Source organism: Phlebotomus papatasi, chromosome 1 (assembly GCF_024763615.1).
Source record: "Phlebotomus papatasi isolate M1 chromosome 1, Ppap_2.1, whole genome shotgun sequence".
NCBI classification, from domain to species: Eukaryota; Metazoa; Arthropoda; class Insecta; order Diptera; family Psychodidae; genus Phlebotomus; species Phlebotomus papatasi.
In genome coordinates, this window is record NC_077222.1 from 46066575 (window position 1) to 46089733 (window position 23159).

Genomic DNA, 23159 nt, shown 5'->3' on the forward strand with positions numbered 1-23159 from the left:
AGTTTGTTACTTTAATTTTCTGCTTCTGCAAAGTAAGTGTTCTAAAGGTGTGCAATATTCTGGGAAAGCCTGCAGAAGTTTTAGTTAAACTTATGTTAAAAGTAATCAATGGTTTTAAGTTGATTTAAGATAAGGATTCATCGCCATTCAGATGTGAAATTCTGCAGAATACCTCAAGAAACAGACTCAACTATGCTCAGCTCCAAAAACCGATTTAAAACATCTCAAGATAAATTTTAAAGAAACAATTATAGACACAGACTCCAATTAGATAAAATAGGTAAATATGGTAAATATAATAATTAAAATAATTTCTCTCTAGCATTCATATTCGCATAAATTATATGTATTATTTTCCTGTTTAAGTTCGTGCAATAAAAAATCCAATGAAAGCGTTACTACAACATCTTTGTAAACAAATCGTTACTCAATTTTTAAATATCTCAAGTTCATCATATTTTGAGCGCTTTTTAATGATATACCTTTACTGCATTTTTTTATAGAAAATCCCACTGTGTCACATTTAATTTAGTTGACATGGTTTTTAAATCTCGAAGACAGATTTTTAATTACATACACAGATTACATCGGCTTTTGTTAAGGAAAATCCATTTGAGCTGAATGCCGCTCGATGGTCTTGCTTGACAATCAAAAAGCTCAAAGCAAATGGAGGCGCCTGGTGGAATTTTTTAAAGTAGAAAACATTTTCTTTTAGTCATAAATATTGTTTAATTTTCTCTATTACATGATACAGTTTTATGAAGATATGGGCTTTTATATAAAACTAGTGATTTTCTGCAACTTTATTCAGTCTATCAGCTGTAATGGCGCTGCTGTGAAGATCATTTTGTTTTCACGAAAAACGACGCCGTGGCACATGCTTAAAAAAAAGAATAATAATATAAAAGTTTTTAAAGAGATATAACTCGGCTTAGAAACATAGAACTTATGAAAAAAATAATCAGAGTTAGATTTAGACCTCCTGAGTAATCTATTTCATGTTAGCAAAGAAATACACGAGAAAAATTATATTAAATGATTAGTGAAAGTGTTCATCTATTATTTATTTAGAAAAAATGTAAAAAAGTATGAATAGGGGGAAGTGGGGCACCTTTAAAATGGGGAATCTTTGAAATTAGGCTTTCTTCCTATTTTTAAATAGAAGTGGACCTTCTTTATCATAAATTAATTTAACTTCATAAAGAAATTGTGGTGCTAAAATACATTATGATAAGGTTCACGCTCCATTTAAAAATAGGAGAAAAAGCTCAATTTTAAAGGTGTTCCTCTTCCTCTCATTTCAATTAATTACATACAAATTAAAAAAAAAAATAGTAAAATAACTAAGTGAAAATTAGAGCTAATGAGAGTCTCATTAGAGCTAATGAGCAGATTTTACAATTCCTTAAAAGTCTATTAGAATTATCAAGGAATAATGCAATTAAATTGCAGTCCTGTATTTTGAACTTACACATCATCAGTCCTACAGTTAAGAAGAATGTAAGTTGGCAGTTGATGTCGAAGAAATAACCTATAATGTTGCTGCCAGCAAAAGTTCCCAATCGTCCAAACATCAATGTGATGCACATTGCAGTGGCTCTCAAATGAGTTGGGAAAACCGCCACAACCGAAGAATTTATAACTGATATTGAAACACCGGCAAACATTAAATGCATGCTCAGTAGAATGATCATGAGGGTGTGACTTGTAAGCCATGTGAGTGCTAAACCCACAGCAGCAGATCCTCCTAAAAGTGACACTGTTAAGAAAAAATATTATAAATAATTTTGCCAAATGACTCACAATCTTCTTCTTTTCATTTTGATCAAAATAAATGGATCAGACATTCTGAGAGTCTGAATAATTTTTCGGATTTCTTATCTCTCTATATTTTCTTGTATTTTTTTGTCAATGATCAAAAATTGCTAACGGCCCAATGAAGACTCTGAAATGGTATGTCATTTAAGAAATACCTACTTTCTTGACTTGCAAAAACAATGTCTATATGGGAAAATTAACATAAATGATAAATCGAACCCAGTTGGTATTTTCTTCACAACTTTGAGATTTTTAGGGGAGATTCTTAATTTACACCTATTGTAACCGACACAGAAAATAAGCCATTATACGGACCTTGAACTAGAAGGGGAACAAATTTTATTCCTTGACTTTAAAGGATATTGACTGTTTTAGGAAAAAGTTAATAAAAAGCCAATTAAAAGAGATAATGAAAAACAATTGGTTTTGGAGTTTATTGCATTTAAATTTCTTTCATATTTTTGTGATCCTTGATTCCTGATTCTTGCTTAGTCTTTGTATTCAATTTAATTATTTTATTTAGAAGTAGTACAAATGAATTTTGGTTTAAAATTATTTTTCGCTTCATTACTCAGTTTATTTCATTGGTTTATTACCATTTCAGACATGTCAAGAATTCAATGACCTTTCTAAAGAACCCGAACTTGCTTCAATCAGTTGAGAAATTAGCTTTCAGTCAGAGTGTTTTTGAACATTAATCTTGATTAAAAATCATTGTAATGATTCAATAGTGTTTTCGTATGTAGATGAGGTGCCTGCCTAGGCAACCATTTAACCATATCTAAAATGAAAAATGTACGAGTCATTGTCGAGCAATCCCTGAAAATCCTTACTTTATATAAGAGATGGGAAGATATAGCGGCAAAATAAACGCCAAAAAATTGCCCGTAGAGCCCATAAAATCACTATCCCTTACTGTTTAGCCTTAAGGTTACATGGGTCTCTCAGGTCAAAAAATCATTTTTTTTATTTTATAGTATAACATTTGAAAAATATTTTCTGAAAATTTTAAGTCAATCGGAGTAAAACTCTCGGAGGTAGAGCAGTTTTAGTTATGCATTCCGCCCGCGCGCGCATATTGTTGTAAAAGTTTTCTCAAAACACCGTTTTACAATGAGGTAGTCAAGATTACTCAGAGTCTACTGAACCGATCTTTCTGAAATTTTGAATACTTGTTATTATCTAGTATTATGAACTGTTTAAACGAAGGATTTGCAATTTGCACTTCCTTTAATCAGAACCATTTTTACAATACAAAGTGTGTTGAAAAATAGGGTAAAATTGATACATTTTTACAAAAACTTTTGCCAAAAATCCAAATTTTGTTTTTTTCCAAAAATTCTTCGTTCATCCAGGGATCCAACTAATCCTCGAACAGAGTTCAATTGGTTTTTTGATTTCAGATGAACCTACTGGGAGAAATCCTGCTGAATGGTTCCGAAAATCAGCTACCAACGGTCGAATTTTCAAAATTTTTCAGTTTTTTTTTAATTATGTTCTAAAGTTACTCTTTCATATCCCAAAAGTTGGAGTTTTTAAAATATTTTCAACACAATAAATTATCATCAGAAAAATGCCTATTTTTTGACCTGAGAGACCCATATCGACCACTCAGAATATAATACGACTAACTCGCGAATGGCCAACTTTACAGGAGAGTGATTTAAAGCTGAGATTTTACATGCTGATCATAGGATTTTTAAGCATCGGAACCGATATAACTTTGGGAATAATTAACTTTTCGATATAATATTCACAGGGAAGGTAGAGGGTGTCACGGAGTACCCGAAAAGCGAAAAAAACGAATTTTGCAAAAAATCGAGTTAGTCGCATTATATTCTGAGTGGTCGATATAATCTTAAGTTCTGATCAGGGAAAATGAATAAAAGACAGAAATACTTTAGAAGAATTATAACCCCTTTGAGGAGTTCAATCAGTGTGTATGTTCTCCTAAAGATTTCTTTGTGTGACTTTGTGAGACACAAGTCTCACAAAGAAATCTTTAGGAGAACATACACAAAACTTACCAATATTTATTTAAATAATACTACTAAAATCAAGTGCAGTGACCTGAATCCCATGCCCTGTGAAATCCCTGACTCAATAACAAAGCGAGAAAAGACAAGATTTGACCAGGCTTGGAGTCTGAGCCGAAAGCTTTGAGAAAAATCTTTAAAAAAAAAATTCTAAGCTGATCCTTCTTTCCCCGACGCTCACCGGTTTCCATTATTAGCATATCAACTCGTCGGATATTATTTTCAACTAAAAATTATACTTTTACATTTCTCTTTGATTTCAAATAAGAATCTCATCTTCCCTGAGCTGTTTTATTCTTATTATTTGTTTTCTGTTAAATTATTAAAATGCATTTTCTTAGTAAATGCTTTCGATCGCAGTTGAGCCGTAAGATTATCAATTTGCATTGGAATTGAATTTAAAGAGCAAAACTCCATCTTTGATAAATTTATATTTAAAATATTTTCTTAGATTATTATATTAATTTAAAACAAATCTTTAATGTCATATCAATGTCAAACAACTAAGAACAAATTTGGCGTAATTAAATAAAATTGTAGCTATGCAATGTCTTTGGAAGAGAGTAAAGTGCCTAGGATTATGGGAGATCGTGAGTTCTATGAGACAATTAACATTGTCCTTGCCAGAATTTTGGTCATACCTCGATAATCACTGAATAGAGAATAACCAGTTAACTAGTTCTATCAAGTTCTATACCTCAGACCTGTAATTAACATACCTAAAAGTATCCGACGACCGAAAAATTTTATAAGGAATCCTAGGATAATGTATCCAGATACATAGATGAGTCCGTAAAAGATGTTATAGAGAAAAGTATCTGTCTTAATGGAGTCATCGCAACTTTCGTCTAAAAGCTCAATGTGTGTCGCATTTGGTTGAAAATCTATGGTCTGGCAAAGTGTCCGACTTTCATCACCGATGTTCTGCATAACTCTATTAACAATGTCCGGAAACCACAATCCAAGTCCTGCACAACTATATTATAATCACACAAAAAAAAATCGAAATAAAGTTTCCAATTGAATATAATGAAAAATTAACATTTTCTTACACATAAAATACGCCAAATTGAAGACAACAATAGAGCAAGAAGGGAATTAGATAAGGAAAAGATACAAGAGGCACCATTTGATGCCATAACGACCTCATACATCCATCTCCTTGACCTTTTGCTGGAGCTTCAGAAGTTAATTCGCGAATTTCCATCTCTGAATCTCCAGAGTTTTTCCGGTGAATCCACCTGATGATGTCGAGAGCTTCTTCGGTTTTGCCCTGTAAAAGAAACGCAATATTTCTTTGCTTTCACATTGATTAAACCGATTAACTAAACTTCTATCCATCTGTATAATCACATATTTCTCCAAAAGTGTGCTATTTTAAGCAAATTGCTAAAATATACGGACAATAAATTCAAAATCACTTTATTCACTATCAAAGACTAATGTGTTGCTTGGAACAACATCACTCAATATCAGAAAAACACCAAATTTGTGAAGACAAATAACTTTGTACAAAATGTTATATGATATGTGAGAATTCTTTTGTGGAAAAAAATCAGCATTTTCGGCAGAAGTCTCTTCCAAAACTACTATTTTTATCAAACATGAAAGATTCACGCCGTTCATTTGCCTTTTGCCATATCTTCAAACTCTTAAGATTTCTTTTAATGTTCAAGGCTAAAACGGTTTTGCTAAAAAAAAAGAGTCCATGGAATATTTAACCTCATTGAATTTTGTTGTTGGCTAAGAGCAAATACCTTTGTAAGATAACAGGATATGCAAGCCTCAAATAATTTAATAAAATATTAATTTAGCTCAGCATTGAGGATTTTCAATATCTTGTTATTTTATCAATTAAATGTAGCACTGTAGCAATTTATATATATTTAAACTCACAGGCTTCACATACGGAGCTTTTGTTATATACGTTTTTTGTGCGTTTTAAACGCAAATAATATTCTTTCCAAAGATTTTTGGAATTAAAAAGCAAATTATCAATTAAATTTGAAAGTCAGACCTATGAGCACATTTATCAACATCAAAATAAGTGATTTATTTTATAATTCTCGTTTTAAAACAACAATGTAGAAAAATTCTGCGAATTTTCATTCTTGATTACTTTGGGATGTGCCAATTGCAAAGTGATTTGTGGTGGTTTAGAAAATATCTGACAACTATTCTATAATTACACTGTGTAATAAAAAAGCAATGTTAAATAAATTGAATTTTCAATAAAAAGTTTAATCCATTGCTGATGTATTAACAGTGTACAACTGCTGGGGAAAAAATGAAGGAAATGATTATGATCCTAGGGATAACTTTTTGGGGGTCCTTCGAACCTTACAATTAAATATCTTTTACCTTTTACCACCTAGAGTGAAGTGAGCCACCTTTGAATTGGGGAAGCTTTGAAATTGGGCTTAATTTCGATTTTTTAAATTTAAATTGGACTTAGGGGAAACTGGGGCACCACCAAACACGGGGTACCACCAAACACTGCGATTTTTTAATCGGATATTGGATATCAGAGGATAAGACCGATAGGAATTTATAGGCACTATAGTGATGCTTGTCCACTGAAGGAATGGTCGAGATAGTCCAAGTAGTTTAGAAATAAAAATTAGTGTTTGGTGGTGCCCCAGGTTCCCCTAAAGAATTGAAATTGGGTTAAATGGAATTGAGCCATATCATAGTGACATAGTAGGTTCCCAATTGGTTTGTGGAACTAAAATATATTATGAGAAGGTTCAGTTCCATTTAAAAGTAGTTGAAAAAATCTCGAATTCAAAGCTGCACCATTTCAAAGATGCCCCACTTCCTCCTAAATCAGAAAACAAATAAAAAACAAAAAAAAATAAAATTTTTCCTCAAGTAACCATCGATACTGGACCCCAATATTCTGATATTTTTAGTACATAACACAATTTACCTAAGACTGCAAATCTCAAGATTTTCTCAAACGCGCGACTTTTTTTTGATACGGAGGGAGCATGATGTATTATGGTATGGAAATATGTGCATATACTCTAAGATCAAGTTCGAAGAATTGAATTCGTTAATCACGTATCATATTTTTATTCTAAATAAATAATTAGAAGTTTTTTTTGAAGTGCTCTTCCTGTCCCATAAAGTCATTATGTTTGGGAAAAAAGGATTAAGAATTCTAGAAATTGTCTTGTTGTTATTGATAAGAATCTTGAATATATTTATAATTTGTGAAAATGTATTTCACCACTTCCCAGGTGAATTCTGTAACTATATGACAATGTCATATGACAAAATTTCCTCATAAATTCAACTGTATGAAAACATTAATGAACATTCAGTTCCGAATGGTCATTGTAAGTAGCTTTATGATGCTTTTAGTAAGTTATATTAATAGCTTTTTCGAGTACTTATACCGAATATGCCACTTAAAGAAATTTAAATTTGTCATATGACATTGTCATACTGTTACAGAATTCCCCTTCTGATCACGAATATATGGGTGGTTAAAAATTTTTCCGACTAAAACAATTCAAGATCCCCCGACCCTAGTTAGAAGAAGTAAAAACTTTTTTCTCTTAATATGGCTCAAGGTTCGCTATTAATTTTTAGCATTTCTAGAACATTTGAACTTTGTAGAGCCAACGCTATGGATGTCACAGTCGAACAACCAATTTCCAATTTTCACAACACATAACCTCAATATTATCTCGACACCCGCTTAACCGAATTTGATGATTATTTTGGTATAGTAATTGTAGAAGATTTTTATCTATATTGCGCGCATTTATATAACTTTTTCCTTATATCATGCCATCTGTACGATTTTGTCATTTTAGTATTAAAAAAATGTTTGTCCCATAATACCGCTCAAGCACATGTCTCAAAATAAGGTTAACCCTTTAAGAACGATTGAAACACCGGTGTCCCATAAACAAAATAATTTTTCCTGACTACCTAAAGTTACCTTTCCCGTATTTTCACGTAATTGCAAAGTTGAAGGTTGAAGTAATCCAGAATATTTTTTGGAAGTCTCCACCTATATTCTATATAAAAGATTTTTAAGCTCAAAAATGACGAATTTTTAAATTCTTATAATGAAAAAAATTTAAATATTTTTTATACTTCCAATTTTTTTAAGCTAACCCGTTTTGGGAAAAGAAACTACAATAGTCAAACATAATATTTTTCATATTAGATTGAAAATTATCATTCATTAGTATTGTTAGAAAACTTACTTAAATTTTTAGGCTATAATATTTCAGCAGAATAAAAGAAATATGTTTTATTAGACTTTTAATCCTACAACATTTAACTATATTTTCTGAAATTTTAATTTAAAAAAATAAGAATCTAACATTTGATCTGATTGGCTGAGATAAAAAGAAAACTAACTGTTTTAGGGGACAAGATTACTCAGGCAGAGTTGATTCACCTGTAGTGAATCAACTCTGCAGCAACGAGCCAATTTCATCCATTTCGACTGCCGAGAACAGTTTACTTGACGCGATTCTTTACCCCTAAAATTCAACTCACAATCGAATTTTCACGCATTCCGAGTTGCAAGCACCCAGAGTTGCACGCATTTCGAGGTCACCTGTAAAGAATCTCAGCTACCATAAGCTTATCTGGGCTTATCACTGGTCATTTTCTATTTTAAATAGTATGAGTGGGGAAGACCAACAAAAGATAAAAATGTTCATTGAAATCGGTTAATAAACATAAGTGATAGAGTCCGGTCCATATGGGTATAGTAAGGGTCGGGGTACAATGGGTTGGGGTAGAGACGGATGGGACCCATTATTAGAAAGATCGTGCTCTCAGATACAATATAGGCTAAAATTTCATCGAAATCCCTTTATAAATACAGAAAATGCAGTCTGGTCAAGACATTTTTGATTATAGCTCGGGTTAGGGAACATCAAGGGAGGAGTGCGACCCACCGTTGGAAAGGTCTCGACCCCAGCTATAACATATTAAAATTTGAAGAAAAAGCATAGTCTAGTTTTCGAAATATTTGAAATCGATTAATCGAAAATCGATTTTTCGATTAATCGGACCTTCGATTAAATCGGATAAAATTGGGGTGTCATAAGGGTTGTAGTGCTCCACGAGAGCTTTCCAAAACACCAAATTTCTTTACATTTCGATAATTAGAACCGCAGATATGACCCTTCAAAAATTCAATTTTTGACCCCCTCTAGTTCAGGTCAGGGGGGTCGGAGGGGTTGAAGTTTGGTATCGATCGAAAGCTCTTAGGCCCAGCTATAATATACTAAAATTTGAGATCGATCGATGCCATAGGGGCTGAGTTATCGGAAAAACAAAATTTGGAGGTGTTCCAAAATGGCGGAAGGGCGGGTGGGGGGATGGATGGCCCAATGACTTTTAACCTTTGCCAAAAACTGCTTGTCGATATCTCTTTCCGTTCTCTCTCCAGAAGTCAAAATGTAACGGACGGGACGGGTCGGGTCGGGACGGGACGGGACGGGATGGGATGGGACCGGACGGGACGGGACGTCCACGAAAATCGATTTATGGCGCACATGATTTTCGTGATCTATGAGTGTCAAAACGTGTACATCCAAAATTTGGGCACGATCTGACGAGATCGGATTTCACCTAGAACCACAAAAGCTGAGATTGTATAGAATCTCAGCTAAAAATAAATCCTTTGTTCAAGTATACGTGTCAATCCTTCGAACAGTTAAAACTTGCTAATAGAGAACATAAAGTTATTTTAGAGCTCGAACTCAAAGAGAGTGCAGTTATATAACCGTCTTTTTTTCAACTTGTCACTGTTCTGGAGCTTAAACAGTAAGAGATATCAACTTCAAGTCTTCGATGACTCCCAATAAAAAAACAAAATCTATCGACGTTTTTTTCCCCTCCCAACCCCCCTCTCTATACCCTACAAAAACCATGTTTTTTGGTTTTTCTCAAAATTGGCCCAAGCTTTTTCAGTGATTTTCGGATATGTTTTAGAGATAGTCCAGGCAAATATTTCGCCCAAGCATACCTATGACCGGAAAATTCGCCATTTTGAATTATTGAAGGTCAAAGGTCAACCACTTTGGAGGGTCCATTTTTCAAGCGATTTGGTTAAATTTGGATTTTTTGGAAAAGTATTCAAATTCTGAACCCGACTGCATCGGTCATAATCGGTAATGGATCGGGAAAATAACGGTAATAGCTTTGTTTTAAGAAAACTGTTTTTCGCACATTTTCAGTCTTTTGACCCATATAAAATTCAACTTCCGGTCTACGATAACCACTCGTACCCAACCACTTTATTTCTCCCCCCACCCCTTTCATACGTTCCCTATCCCCCAAAAATAGGTCAAAAATGAGTTTTTTTTCCAATTTTGCAAAAAATTGGCCCAAGCTTTATCAATGATTTTTGGATATATTTTACAGCTATTCCAGGCGAACATTTCGCCCAAACATACCTATGACCGGAAAATTCGCAATTTTGAATTATTGAAGGTCAAATGTCAACCACTTTGGAAGGCTCATTTTTCAACCGATTTGGCTAAATTTGGATTTTTTGGAAAAGTATTGCAATTTAGAACCCGGCTGCATCGGTCTTCATTGGTAATGAATCGGTTAAGTACCGATTTTTTGATTTTCAAATGCTTTTATTTTTTATGAATCAGTTTGATCTCTAGTAGATCAGTGATACCAAAAGATTATGCAAAAAAAACTAATTCGCGGTGAGCTCTATCTCGTGAGTTCGAGCACTCCACAAAGCTGGGACGCTTTGCCATCTCTTTTTTTATATTTAAGACCTTGAATTAAAAAATTTTTCTTAATTAAAATTATAAATTAAGGTTATATTTAGTTAAAATATTTTTTTATAGGAATTTTATTCATCTACTGTGACACACTAATGTAAATAAATAAAAATAAATCTTATAAAAGAAACTTAATCAAAAATCAGGGACCCATCAACCCTAATAAAAAGTGAAGCTATTTTTCACTTTTCTTTCTAAAAATTTTGCAGATATTGCACCGCGACCTAAACAAATTTGCTCGTAGTTCTTGTATTCTTTCGGCGAACATTATGATGTATTTTTAAATAGCTTTTAATGCACGATTTCGAAATATATCAGACTAATAAGTGAATTCTCTTTAGGAACAAACTTGCCAATAGTCTGCAGTGCCTCTATGCAAAAACGTATGGAAAAATGAAATGTAAAGAGACCCCTGCCAAAAATGATATCTCTTCTAAGGAATAAATCTTAAAAAGAAGGCTCAAAAATTAAATGTTTTAAGACTAATCGATTTCGTGGCTAAAGTTCCTGCTGATATTATGAAGTCCCAAATACTAATTGGGTACACAATGTGCCGTGTTTCTTAGGGTTAGCTCTTTGAATGAGAGGTGAAGGGTGCCCGGTATTAAAAGCCTAATAGTGATCATGTCTTCCGATTGCAGAGAACTCATATGTCTTATGCCCGACCCTAAGACATACTTACGCCTTAAGCCGAGAGACGGTTTAATGTAATTATAAATGAAAATAATGATTTGACTAAATTCCCATTATTATTCCACAAGCCGTTTCTCGGCTTAAGTCAAAAAACGGATTAGTCAGACACTGATAGAAATGTAATTTCTTCATTATTTTGATTAAATTACGTTATGACGTCTTTCGGCTTAAATCGTCGGTGTGTCTAGACCCAGAGCATTATAATGGTACGCTCTCAACAGATCATCAGTTTTGATCCTGAGTTGTGAATAAGTCAACGCACTCTTAAGAAAAGAGTAATCTTGTTGGACTATCAACACCAATCGTGCAACTGTGCCCGTTTTCCAAGTCCTCCGTTATTTTGATCTCACTATGTTTATTATATTCCTTAATTCTTTATCGATAATCCCCTTAAAAAGTCATTTCAAATAATTTAAAAATTTGATACTGTGATTTTTTCTGATTAATCACTTTTTATCCCAGGTTGTCTTGTCTTACTCCACTGTGTACATTTTTGTTTATTTGATTTTGCTAATATATTTACGCGGTATTAAGAGAAGACTTTATTCATATTAACTGATTTTTCTTTTGAATAGCTCTTGCAAATATTTGTTGGATTTTGGAGATTTGTATAGAATTTTTAGATTTTACGTAAGTTGTTCTGTAAAAAACATTTAAGAGTTATCATTTCATATCTTCCTATTCTTAATATGGGTATTTTTGGAACAGTAAATTAGTTGATGAAGATCAATATGACCCCCTACGTTAAGTCAATAAAGATAAAGTATAGTGATAGTAAAAGATAAGGTAATTGTTTTGCGGTTATTACCTGTGAAACAAGAAATTTAGGACTTTCTGGCAGAAGACTAACGAGAAGTGCTGCCAAAAGCCCAGGCAGTGTGTGTAGGATCAATTGAAGACGCCATGGACGAAAGAAGAAACCCTCGTAAACTTCCAATGCCCAGGTTTGGGGTAAGAGATACCATCCTAAGGCAGGAACAATTACAGATGAAAGGCCCGCAAAGGTGCTGGTGAAGGTAATAACAGCATCTCGATTTCTGATACTGTTAAATTCACCAAGATATGGGTAGATGGTGGCAGAGGGACCAGAGATACTGTAAAAAGGGAATCAGTGCAAAAAAAAAAATACAGACACTTCTGAGAGATAGGTGCAATCAATAAATCTATCCACCTTACGCCTGATAAGAAACGCAGAACGACGAAGAGTGTAAAATTCTGAGCGACACTTGATAAAATCGTGACAATCGCCGTGCTAAACAGAGTTATCATGATCATTTGACGACGGCCTCTTGTGTCCGCCAAGTAGCCCCAGAAGTGCGATGAGGCCATTATTCCTGAAATTCAGAATGCATTTGGTTAAAAGAAAAAAAATATACTATGATCATGGGGTCATTCAATGCACGATCGATATCAATCATGCTATGATCATTTAGCGGTGGGGGTGGCTTGTTAAGCACTTGAGCTCATTTAGATAAGTAAAACAAAATGATTTATATGGCCATTTATTGCGTCAGATTAGCTAATTACCCAAAAAACTGATAGCACTCAGTAAACCCTTATCAGATGATGTTAGTTGAAGATCACACTGAGCTACTGGCATAAGCATTCCAATTCCCATTGTTTCATTGATCACAGTCAGCAAGCACAGTCCAGCTGCTAGAACAACCAGCAATTGGATCCTTCCGAATCCTGAAATGCGACAATAAATCCCTCAGTGGTCCTCAATTCCGACAGGTGGATCGTAACAAACCTAACTGATCGAGTGCTTCATCTAAGGATATTTTATCTCCATTTTCACAGATTTTTTGACCATTCTTAACTCTTTCTCCACCCAACTTTACATCAATAGTAAAAATCACACGATCATTTGAGACCATTTTGCTCGATCATTTCCCACAAAAGATCACTCCTGAAAACTTTTCAACAATTATCCCCTTTTGAAAGTGAAATTTCGACTGAGTATCATCCACACTTCGTGGAAGAATTTATAATTTTCTAGAAACTTGCCTCCCGTTGAATAGTGATCTCAAAGAGTGATCCTCGTGCAAATTTACTGAGAGATTATTGACTGAGATAAATACTATGGCACATTTCTCTCCCAAATAAAAAGATCACCTACGATAAAGATCGTACCAGAATATAGCTTAATCACGGTAACTGTTCCTGAGGATGTCACAGACAAATGTGAATGTGTGTAATTAAGGAAATTAAAAATGCATTTTGCTGTATAATTTGCAGCTAGAGCATAAACATCTTTCTCAAGTTAGAGGTAAAAACAAGATTAATCTCTACCGTATCTCTATCTCCATACGCGTTAAACAATCTACTAATGCAATTTTGAGGCAAATAAATAATTTTATTGCTTGTTTTTCCGTCAATTTTGCAAATTGACTCTTTTCTTGGCGATCTTCTCGAGGATTGACAATTGAAATGATGAAGAAATGAATGAATCTCGTTAAATGTGTTTAGTTTAAAACGCATTATCAACTGTAATTAATTTAAAATTGAAAACCTTAAAATAACTGAAATATATACTGCCATCTGTTGTAAAAAAAAATGATGTCGATCATTAAAGAAAAGTCCACTGAATATCTGACAATTATGTGACAGTTGCGGTCGACGATACAAATGCAAATGAAATAGAGAAGAAATTTTCAACAATTGCTATTGTAGTGAAAAACTTAGAGTAATAGTTAAAAATGGTAAGTTTAAGACAGTGATTAATGTTCAATCATGTTTTCAATTTACAATGCATAGAAGAAAGAAAAATTTTGTGACATATCCTCTGCGAAAATGTGACATTGAAGATGACTGTCGGGGATAGGCCTAAATATGGAAAACCACTTTTTTCTCAAAATAATTTTTTGGTATAATTATAAATCTATCTTTATCCAGAGACTGATGAGGCATTCAATTTCCCTAGTATATTTTCAGTAATGCACATTATTCTATATTGCAGGGAAATGAAACATCTTTGCCCATGGAAATGTGCTCCAATTGTAAGTAGCCTTTTTTTCTTCGAGGGTTCTTCTATAACGAAACCATACATTAATATGAAGCGCGCACACTCACGGAATGGCAGAATGTAATCAGCTTGTCAATTTGTAAACATTGATCATTTTCCTTATTTTTACTTAATATCAGCATAAAATAAAACAAAATAATTGCTGAATGTGGACGAATTGCTGCTAATATAAAATCTAATTATATTTTTTGCATAAAATCTTGGCATATGTTTTTAAGCATAGAACCTAAATATAATAATAAAATAATTACTTTGAACTTTTGAAGTAATGTGATATGCACAGGAATATATAGAAAAAGAGACCAAATTTTTATAATTTGAATTCGTCCAATACCATTTGCAACATTTCATTATCGAGAATTTTAGCACTTGTTTTTGAAACGCTCTGACATATATTAAACATATTTAAGCTAATACACTAATAATGTAAAATATTACACATGCCTAATATTAGGTGAGATTATTTATAATTGTCTACTTAAATCACACCTATTATAATCATCACAAAATCTCATGTCTTACGATCGACCCCAAACTTTGCCAAAGTGTATTTGCGTACTTCCTGATCACGAATATATGGATGGCTTAAAAAACTTTCCAGTACGTCTATCCGTACGATCGCTTTTTAGAGCTTTTGATCTCTCAAACTGAGATTGAGCGACATACGGTTTTCGGCAAAGTTTTATAGAAAACACCTCATATACAGCGAAACACTGTAAATTATGTAAATCGGGGAGCAATTACTTATTTTGAAACTATAAAAGTTTAATTTAAAACTATAAAATAAAAATACCACCCTCGTGATTTTGGGATTTCGGCTGCCTCCGCATTGAAAGATAGGTCATCAGGGTCATCATAATTCTCGATAGTTCTAAATCGAAATTCATCGATTGTCCATAAATTTAATCCATTTATTTATCCATTAATCTAAGCATTACGTTATGTTGTTTCTGATTTCAGTAGTGCAATTTTTTTTAAATGAAAAAGCAATTTTTAAGTACCTAATAATTACCTTTATATAGCATACAATTTCATATTTTATTATTCACTTTATGATAAAATATGAGAAAATACTCATAATAAATTACATCTTTTCGCTCGTTACGCTCCTTGGAAATCACTATTCATATTCAAAGTGAACATCGAAAATTTATTATTTTTCTTTTTCAAAAATTGTTTTTTTTTTGCTGAATCCCTGTCATTCTAAATGATGGGCACACCTTCGTATAATAAGAATGACAATGAATCAAATTTCTTGAGTTTCTTAAATCTATAAGCAATAAAACTATGTTGTATGTATACCTTTACTTGAAACAATTTGCGCAAGCAATGAAGAAAGGATGCAATTTTGAAATATATTTCTAATAAAGAGGTATATCACCAGAAAATTTATTAAATTCCCTTTCTAATTGCATTAAAATTGAGAAAAGTGAGTCACCCTATTTTATTTTCCATATTTTATTATTTTATTTTATATTTGCGCATTCAGTAGTTGACGATATTATTCACAATTTGTTAGTAAAAATTACAGAGGACTTAAATATTTCATTATTCTTCATTCTAGTTGACGCGGATGAAATTCGACGTCTAGGAAAACGTTTTCGGAAGCTTGATCTTGATAATTCTGGAGCATTGAGCGTTGATGAATTCATGTCATTACCAGAATTACAGCAGAATCCTTTAGTTCAACGCGTCATCGATATATTTGATGCCGATGGGAATGGTGAGGTTGACTTCAAAGAGTTCATCCAAGGTGTGTCGCAATTTAGCGTGAAGGGTGACAAATTGTCTAAACTTCGGTTTGCATTTCGAATATATGATATGGATAACGATGGATATATATCTAATGGAGAATTATTTCAAGTAAGTAACATATATGGTTATCTTATTGATTCACATATTTCCGACAATATATTTTAGTGCTTTTTTCATTTCTCCTTTCTGCAAAAAGTCTTGAGTATCCATAAAGTTTTAAGACTAAGAAAGACTTTATAGCATTTACAAAAAAAAGTAGCTATCCATGTTATTGAAATTTTGAAATCCCATGTTCGTCATTATTGAAAAGATAGTATTTTTTAGTAAGTACCGTCCACTATATCTCGTATATGATGAAACAATAGAATCACAAAGCTATAAAGAAAGTATGAAAGAAAAAAGCATTCTTTTTGTTGAATAAAAGTAAGCCTGCAGTCTAGCTAAGACATAAGTAGTGGCAAACTAGGCTGAAAATAAGTTTTAAAATATGAATGGATTGAGTAACGTTTATTTTTCTGTTATTACTAGTTAAATCTCACAGATTAAACTATAGTTTTCAAAACCTCGAATCTACTGAGTTCTCAAGTCAGGATCTACAATTTTGCATCATTTGTTTTTTTTTTTTTTTTTTGTAATACTATTGGGGTGTTCTTTTTTATTAAGGAGTTTGTTTTGAAGACCGCTGTTATTTTAGATAATGGATATGTTAATATGACTTCCCAAATAAAGAAAAAAATGCAGTTTTTACAAAATGGATTGAGAAATGAATGGGGTATGATCGTTACAGAATTTTAGAATATACATTTCTTTGATGCTATTAATGCAAATTTATTTCACAATATTTAAATTAAATTATTAGAAATTTTTTGGATATCGATGTTCGGGTGATAAAATATTTTAGGATAATATACATATACAGTATACGTATAATGGAATTTCTTTTTCTATGGGGCTCGAAGGCTTAACTCTTTCCGGACCGCAGCATATGCTGCAAGCCAATTTCACAATTTTTAATCAAAAATATCTAAACTCAGGAATTAATTGAGGTCCTACAAAAAATATCTCACATTTGGACATCCTTATAGTTTGTAATCATCCATAAGAATACGATTTTTATCAGTTCTGAATAATTAAAAACATTGTTTTTCACTGAATATTCATATGCTTCTTTGGGTACTAGAGTCCCAAAAGAGACGAAAGAGTTAAAAGATAAATATGTAGTTATTGTACTTAGTTTTTTATTAAAAAATATACTCAAAATTACATAAATATACCCTCTAAAGTGATAAGTGATACATAAAAAACAGTGATAAGCCTAGATCAGCTAAATAATGCAAAAATTACATAAATAATGCAATAAATAATAATTGCATAAATAATGCAAATTTCGTTTAAAATGTATGTAACTTATTATCGTTATTAATGAGAAAAATTGGATGAGAAATGCATAAAAGTGTATGAAAATCTTTAAAGTAGATTGTCTCGGAAACTATGAGAGATAGAGGCCTCAAACTTTACGTCCATGTAGAGCCTCTTTCAGGCTTGATACGTGCAAAATTTCACTTGAAAGTTAAGAAAATTGGATGAGAAATGCATAAAAGTGTCTGAAAATCTTTAAAGTCGATTATCTCGGAAACTATGAAAGATAGAGGCCTCAACTTTACATTCATTAAGAACCTCTGTCAGCGACCCGAGAAATTCGCGCCCCGCAAAAATCAACGAAACAATTCGCGCCCCGCGAAAATCATCGAAAAAATTCGTGCCCCGCGAAAATTCGCGAAAAAATACGCGACCCGCGAAACTCAGCGAAAAATTACGCGCCCTGCGAATATCCGCGAAAAAATTCCAGCCCAGCGAAAATTCGCGAAAAAATTCGCGCTCCATGAAAATTCGCGAAAAATACGCGACCCGCTAAAATTCGTGAAAAAATACGCAACCCGCGAAAAATTTCACGCCCCGCGAAAATCCGCGAAAAATTCGTGCCCCACAAAAATTCGCGAAAAAATTCGCGCCCCGCGAAAATCAGCAAAAAAAATTCGCGACCCGCGAAACTCCGCGAAAAATTACGCGCCCCGCGAAAATCCGCGAAAAATTCGCGCCCAGCGAAAATTCGCGAAAAAATACGCGACCCGCGGAAATCTGCAAAAAATTTCACGCCCCGCGAAAATCCGCGAAAAATTTTGCGCCCCGCGAAAATCCGCGAGAAAATTCGCGCCTCGCGAAGATCCGCAAAAAAACATCGCGGATCGTGAATTATATATACCACCTTACAAATCTTAGAATATAGACTCACTATATAGAGAGGGAGAGTGAGCGAAAGGGAGAGTGAGAGAGTGCTATATCTCTGTCCGGACCACAACATATCCAGCGAACGAATTTCTGTAAAACTCACTTTATTGTAAGTCTCAGTGGTCAAATATGATACTTTGGTAGAAAAAAAATTTTCTCGGCCTCTGGGAAATTGGAAAACTCACGAGTACTCTCGTCCCCAAAAGAACGAAAAGGAGACAAAGTTCAATTTTCCAAAAGCCAATAATATCAATTTTGGAAATTATTTTTGCGTATCGAATGACTCCTTTACAAGGTTGATCGCTAAAACAAGAAGAATTATTGACCAGTATCTTGTGGGATGTCCAGGAAGTGGTCAAGAAGACACCAAATGCCTGCTTGCCAACAGATTCCTCATATTATTCCACACAATAACACATTAAAACACATTTCTTTCAACTCGATGTCATTGTCAAGAGCCAAAAAAACACTTCATCGACAATCAGAATTCACCAAAATCAGGAAGAATAGGAAAAACTTTCCTGAAAGCAATCTCCCGCGATGCCAAATGTCAAAATTATCGGCCATATTGGCAAAAATGTCACTCCCGCTTGAAATTCCCGTTAAATCATTATTCTACTATTAGCAGAAAATCTGTAGATTTTCTGCTGAATTTCTGCTAGAAAATCTGTAGATTTTCGGCAGAATTTCTGCAGAAAATCTACAGATTTTCGGTAGAATTTCTGCCGAGAAAATCGGCATAGTGTCCATTAGTTCACAAAAATATTGTTGATTTATGATACAAAAACACGAAATTTAGGTCGATACTCTGCTTAAAGTTTTCACTTCACTTTTCTCTACTTGTAACACGGCGTCGCAGAATTCTTTATTTTATATAAACACCGTGATATCACAAAAAATAACTATTGAATTTTGCAAACTTCAGTGAAAAATTTTTCCATCTCTTCTGACACATCTTGTCTGGAAAGTCTGGAATGTAGAAAAAATCTACAGAAAATCGGCAGAATATCTACAGAAATTCGTCAGAGATTCGTCAGAAAATCTGCCGAAATATTCTGACGAATTTTGTCCCAAGCCCAAATAAAATTCGTAAGAATATCTACAGAATTATCTGCAGATATTCTGTAGAGGTGTAGATTTTCTCTACAGAAATCTTAAAGATATCTGCAGATATTATTTGACGGGTTTTGTTACAAGGTTGGTGTCAAAAAGCAAATGGCGGGCATTGGCGGGATAACCTTACATTTAACCTCTAGATTTTTGGGGATGAGAGTACCCATAAAGTTTGAACAAGTTTTTTTGAAAATTTAAGAAAAAATTGGTTTTCGAATTTATGCAATCTGTAATTGTTAGTTATCATACTTATTAGCCCCGAGAGGTTTTTCCTTATTCTGGTGTAGAAATATCAAAAAAGTCACAATATCTGCAAGGAAGCAGAAAATCAAAAATTCACGATTTTTGACCAAAAATATCTTAGCTCAGGAGTTAATTGGGATCCTGCAAAGAATATCCTAGATTTGGACATCCTTATAGTTTGTAATCATCCACAAGAATCGGATTTTTATCGATTCTAAATAGTCTAAAAAAAATTATTTTTTCCATGAGTACCCAAAATCCCAAAGGAGACGAAAGAGTTAAAGTATATGGTTTAAAAAAAGTTAGTTCAACGTATTTGACCATTTTGAGTTACTTCTCCAAGTGCGTCAAGAAATTTTTGGTCGATGAAAAATGATCAATTATTTTTGTATGAAATAAAATTAAATATTTTTTTTTAATATATAAAAAATATCTAAGAATTCAAGGAACTGATTTGCAAAAAGAAAAATTTTAAAAAATATGTTTTCCTACAATTTTTCTACTTCATTTCTTGAATATAAGTTTGTCAAGTAACTTTTGGCCGATACTGTTTATACCCAAGAAGCAAAATAGTTGCCTTATAAACCAAGACTTTGAAGGGGAGACCGGGGTAGAATTATCCACCAAATGAAATTTTTCATTGCGTATAATTTGTACAAAAAAAAAATAATTGTATGAGACTGATAAATATTTCAATAAATAGGAAGGGAAATATATATTTAGAATAAAGAGTGATTTCCTCAATATTCTGTCGGAGGCAAACTATAAGATACCTTTATCTAATACTATACGTGGATAATTCTGCCAGGTCTCCCCTAAGTCTTTTAATGAACCTAAAAGGCTTTATAATGAGAATTTTGTGATGAAAATCCAGTGAAACCTCTTAAACCCTTTAAGATTGCGCTAGTTTACTTTTAGTAGTCATAGTAACTGAACTCAACTCAACTCAATTATAACGTTATAAGCAGATTATAAGAATTTTGTTTCTATAACGCGTTATTTACAGACTTCGTCAAGTCTATTTTAAGAAAAAACTGCTTCTTGGGTATTGACGCTTCCATTCCACAATATGCTTTCTCAAAATTACAACTTTTCATTTGAAGTTGGCGAATTCCTATGATTACCGTGTAATTTTTTTTCGAATAATTTAAATATCTCGTCATATTGGACGTCGGATGACCACAAAATTTTCACCGGTTTTAGATCTCGATCTCAAGAACAAGATATTTCTTGGAGTAATATAAGGCTAAGTCAACTTAGAATAGTATGTAATAGAGCCATTGATATAGCTATAGAAAAGGCCAATGAAGTGGGAAAGTTGTAAAATTCAATAAAATGTGCTTCACCTATATAATAGGGTTTAGATATTCTTTTTATAAAATTCAATCCATTTCTTTAAAACTATTTTCAAAATAAAAATGATATATTTACATTTTCCTTTAAAAAAATGTAAATAATTTTAGATTTGGCACTATTTATCAGCTCTTAACTATACTGTATATATAACGCAATAAAACTCATTTCAGGTTTTAAAAATGATGGTCGGAAATAATCTAAAAGACACTCAATTGCAACAAATTGTTGATAAAACTATCGTATTCGCGGATAAGGATGAAGATGGAAAAATTTCATTTGATGAATTTTGTTCCGTTGTTGGAAATACTGATATTCATAAAAAGATGGTTGTTGATGTTTAAAATGTATTTATAGAACACTTAATTTTTTATGTAGACAAAAGGCATTAGTTTTTTTGTTTATGTTTTATATATCTGTGTATGGTTTCTTTTTCTTCTTTCAATAATAACATAAAGACTATTATTCTACTCTTTTTTAATCCAATAATTCTTGTTTGCTGGTAAACGATGTATTAAAGAGAAGTTAGAAAAATGGCAATTACAAAATGATTACATATATTATTATATATATAATTACATATATATGTACTTATAAATATAAAGAAAAGATATCAAAAATCTTGAAATTATTCACCATCTTTTCGGTTTCTTTTGAATCCTTGTTGTATATTAATAGAAAAGAAGGAAAAGAAAACTCGTAGTTTGATAAATAAGGAAAAGATGAAATAGATCCTATGTCGATATCACGTCCTTTGTCTGATTACAAACTTTAAAATCCCCTTCTATATATATACATTTTTTTATTAGTTTCATTTATCCACAATTATTCGTGCACATTTTTTACTTTCAGAAGTTAATAATTTTTATTTCTGCCATTGTAGTTAATAAAAATGTAATTAATGTGTTTGCAAATAAAAATAACTTCTTTTTTGTAATTTTAGTGTTAAACTCTTACATAATAACAGAAGAAATTAGAAAAAAAAATCATATTTCATAAAAATTTACTACATCTTGTGTAAAGTGTGCCAACCAAAGCGCTCGAAAATTATATAAAAATTTCACAGGTTGAAACAATGGCTCTTGCACAGTGTGTATATTGTGAGAATGAAAGGGATGAATACATTTAGTTGAGTTTTTAAATTGGCAACACAAGATTTTTACAAAAGAAACAAAAAATATAAGGATATACTAAAATAAATTTTAAATTTTCTTACAATGAGTCTGATATTGCACAGAATGTAAGAACTTTCATTTTGGATTGAAAAAACTCTACTAAATATGTTTGCCTCAAGTAATGAAAATAAATGAAATAGAAGATCTCTGCCTTATTAATAACTGTTTGTATAAGTGTTTCAACATGGAGAAAAATAATATTGAACGAAAAAGTGGGGAAAATAAAAAAAATCAATAAAAAAACAAAAAAACGATAATGAATGAATAGGTTGATATTTATTTTATTTTATAATGATATATACAAATTTGTACATATTATTTTCTTAAAACTCTGACGAGGCAGAGAGTTAACATTAAAATTTAAAAAAAAAATCAAGAAAGAAAGGAACAGAAAATATCAATATGATTAAGAAATTATACAAGATTAATTAATGATTTCACTTTAAATACAATTAAAATTTTCCGTTATTCATTCTTACATCATAATAGGAAGAAAAAAATTAATGAATTTAGGCACTTAACTAATAAATAGACTCACAAGAAATTAATTAATTAAGAATTAATTAATTAAGAATATGGTATTAAAAACAATCTATCTAGATAATCGCATTCTGAATTCTTTTTATAACTAACCAAGTTCTAAGCTGTGTGAGTAGTTTATTCATACTCTTTGTATACTATTGCAATATTCACATAATTTGCGGGATATGATATAATGTAAAAGTGCATTCTACACTAGTCCATTACTGTCTAAACTTTTAGTATTTCATCTCTTTTTTATTTTAATTTTTTTATTATAACAGTTGATACAGTAAATATGAATGTATAGTGCACTTTTGTATTGTTTTATCAGGGAGAGTCCTACATTAATATGAGATTT

At 32.3% G+C, this 23159-nt stretch overlaps 2 protein-coding genes across 3 annotated transcripts; one reads left to right on the forward strand and one right to left on the reverse strand.

Annotated features, from left to right (window-relative positions):
• Positions 1–704: 704 nt before the first annotated feature.
• Positions 705–13330, reverse strand: LOC129799401 (synaptic vesicle glycoprotein 2B-like). 2 transcript variants are annotated; one of them, XM_055843244.1, is made up of 8 exons: positions 13077–13319; positions 12854–13015; positions 12498–12660; positions 12135–12420; positions 4907–5127; positions 4574–4830; positions 1472–1759; positions 705–880 (listed from the first exon to the last, which is right to left on the reverse strand). In XM_055843244.1, the coding sequence occupies exons 1-8, from the start codon at positions 13201–13203 to the stop codon at positions 843–845; spliced, it is 1542 nt and encodes a 513-aa protein (XP_055699219.1). In that variant the 5' UTR covers positions 13204–13319; the 3' UTR covers positions 705–842. The 2 variants fall into 2 exon arrangements, with proteins under 2 accessions (XP_055699219.1, XP_055699218.1); XM_055843243.1 differs by having other exon boundaries at positions 705–1759; positions 13077–13330.
• A 587-nt stretch (positions 13331–13917) lies between these two features.
• Positions 13918–23159, forward strand: LOC129799402 (calcineurin subunit B type 2). The gene is made up of 4 exons (XM_055843245.1): positions 13918–14028; positions 14286–14325; positions 15916–16214; positions 21278–23159. The coding sequence occupies exons 1-4, from the start codon at positions 14026–14028 to the stop codon at positions 21446–21448; spliced, it is 513 nt and encodes a 170-aa protein (XP_055699220.1). The 5' UTR covers positions 13918–14025; the 3' UTR covers positions 21449–23159.

What these genes read in the sequence shown, in the direction of transcription:
- LOC129799401 (XM_055843243.1), bottom strand. Translation starts at nt 13,203, where the DNA reads ATGGTCTCAAATGATCGTGTGATTTTTACTATTGATGTAAAGTTGGGT. An exon ending in GAGTGCTATCAGTTTTTTGG is followed by an intron (nt 12,661 to 12,853) that starts GTAATTAGCTAA and finishes TCTGAATTTCAG; the next exon opens with GAATAATGGCCTCATCGCAC. An exon ending in CAATTTGGCGTATTTTATGT is followed by an intron (nt 4,831 to 4,906) that starts GTAAGAAAATGT and finishes ATTATAATATAG; the next exon opens with TTGTGCAGGACTTGGATTGT.
- LOC129799402 (XM_055843245.1), top strand. An exon ending in CATGGAAATGTGCTCCAATT is followed by an intron (nt 14,326 to 15,915) that starts GTAAGTAGCCTT and finishes TCTTCATTCTAG; the next exon opens with TTGACGCGGATGAAATTCGA. An exon ending in CTAATGGAGAATTATTTCAA is followed by an intron (nt 16,215 to 21,277) that starts GTAAGTAACATA and finishes AACTCATTTCAG; the next exon opens with GTTTTAAAAATGATGGTCGG.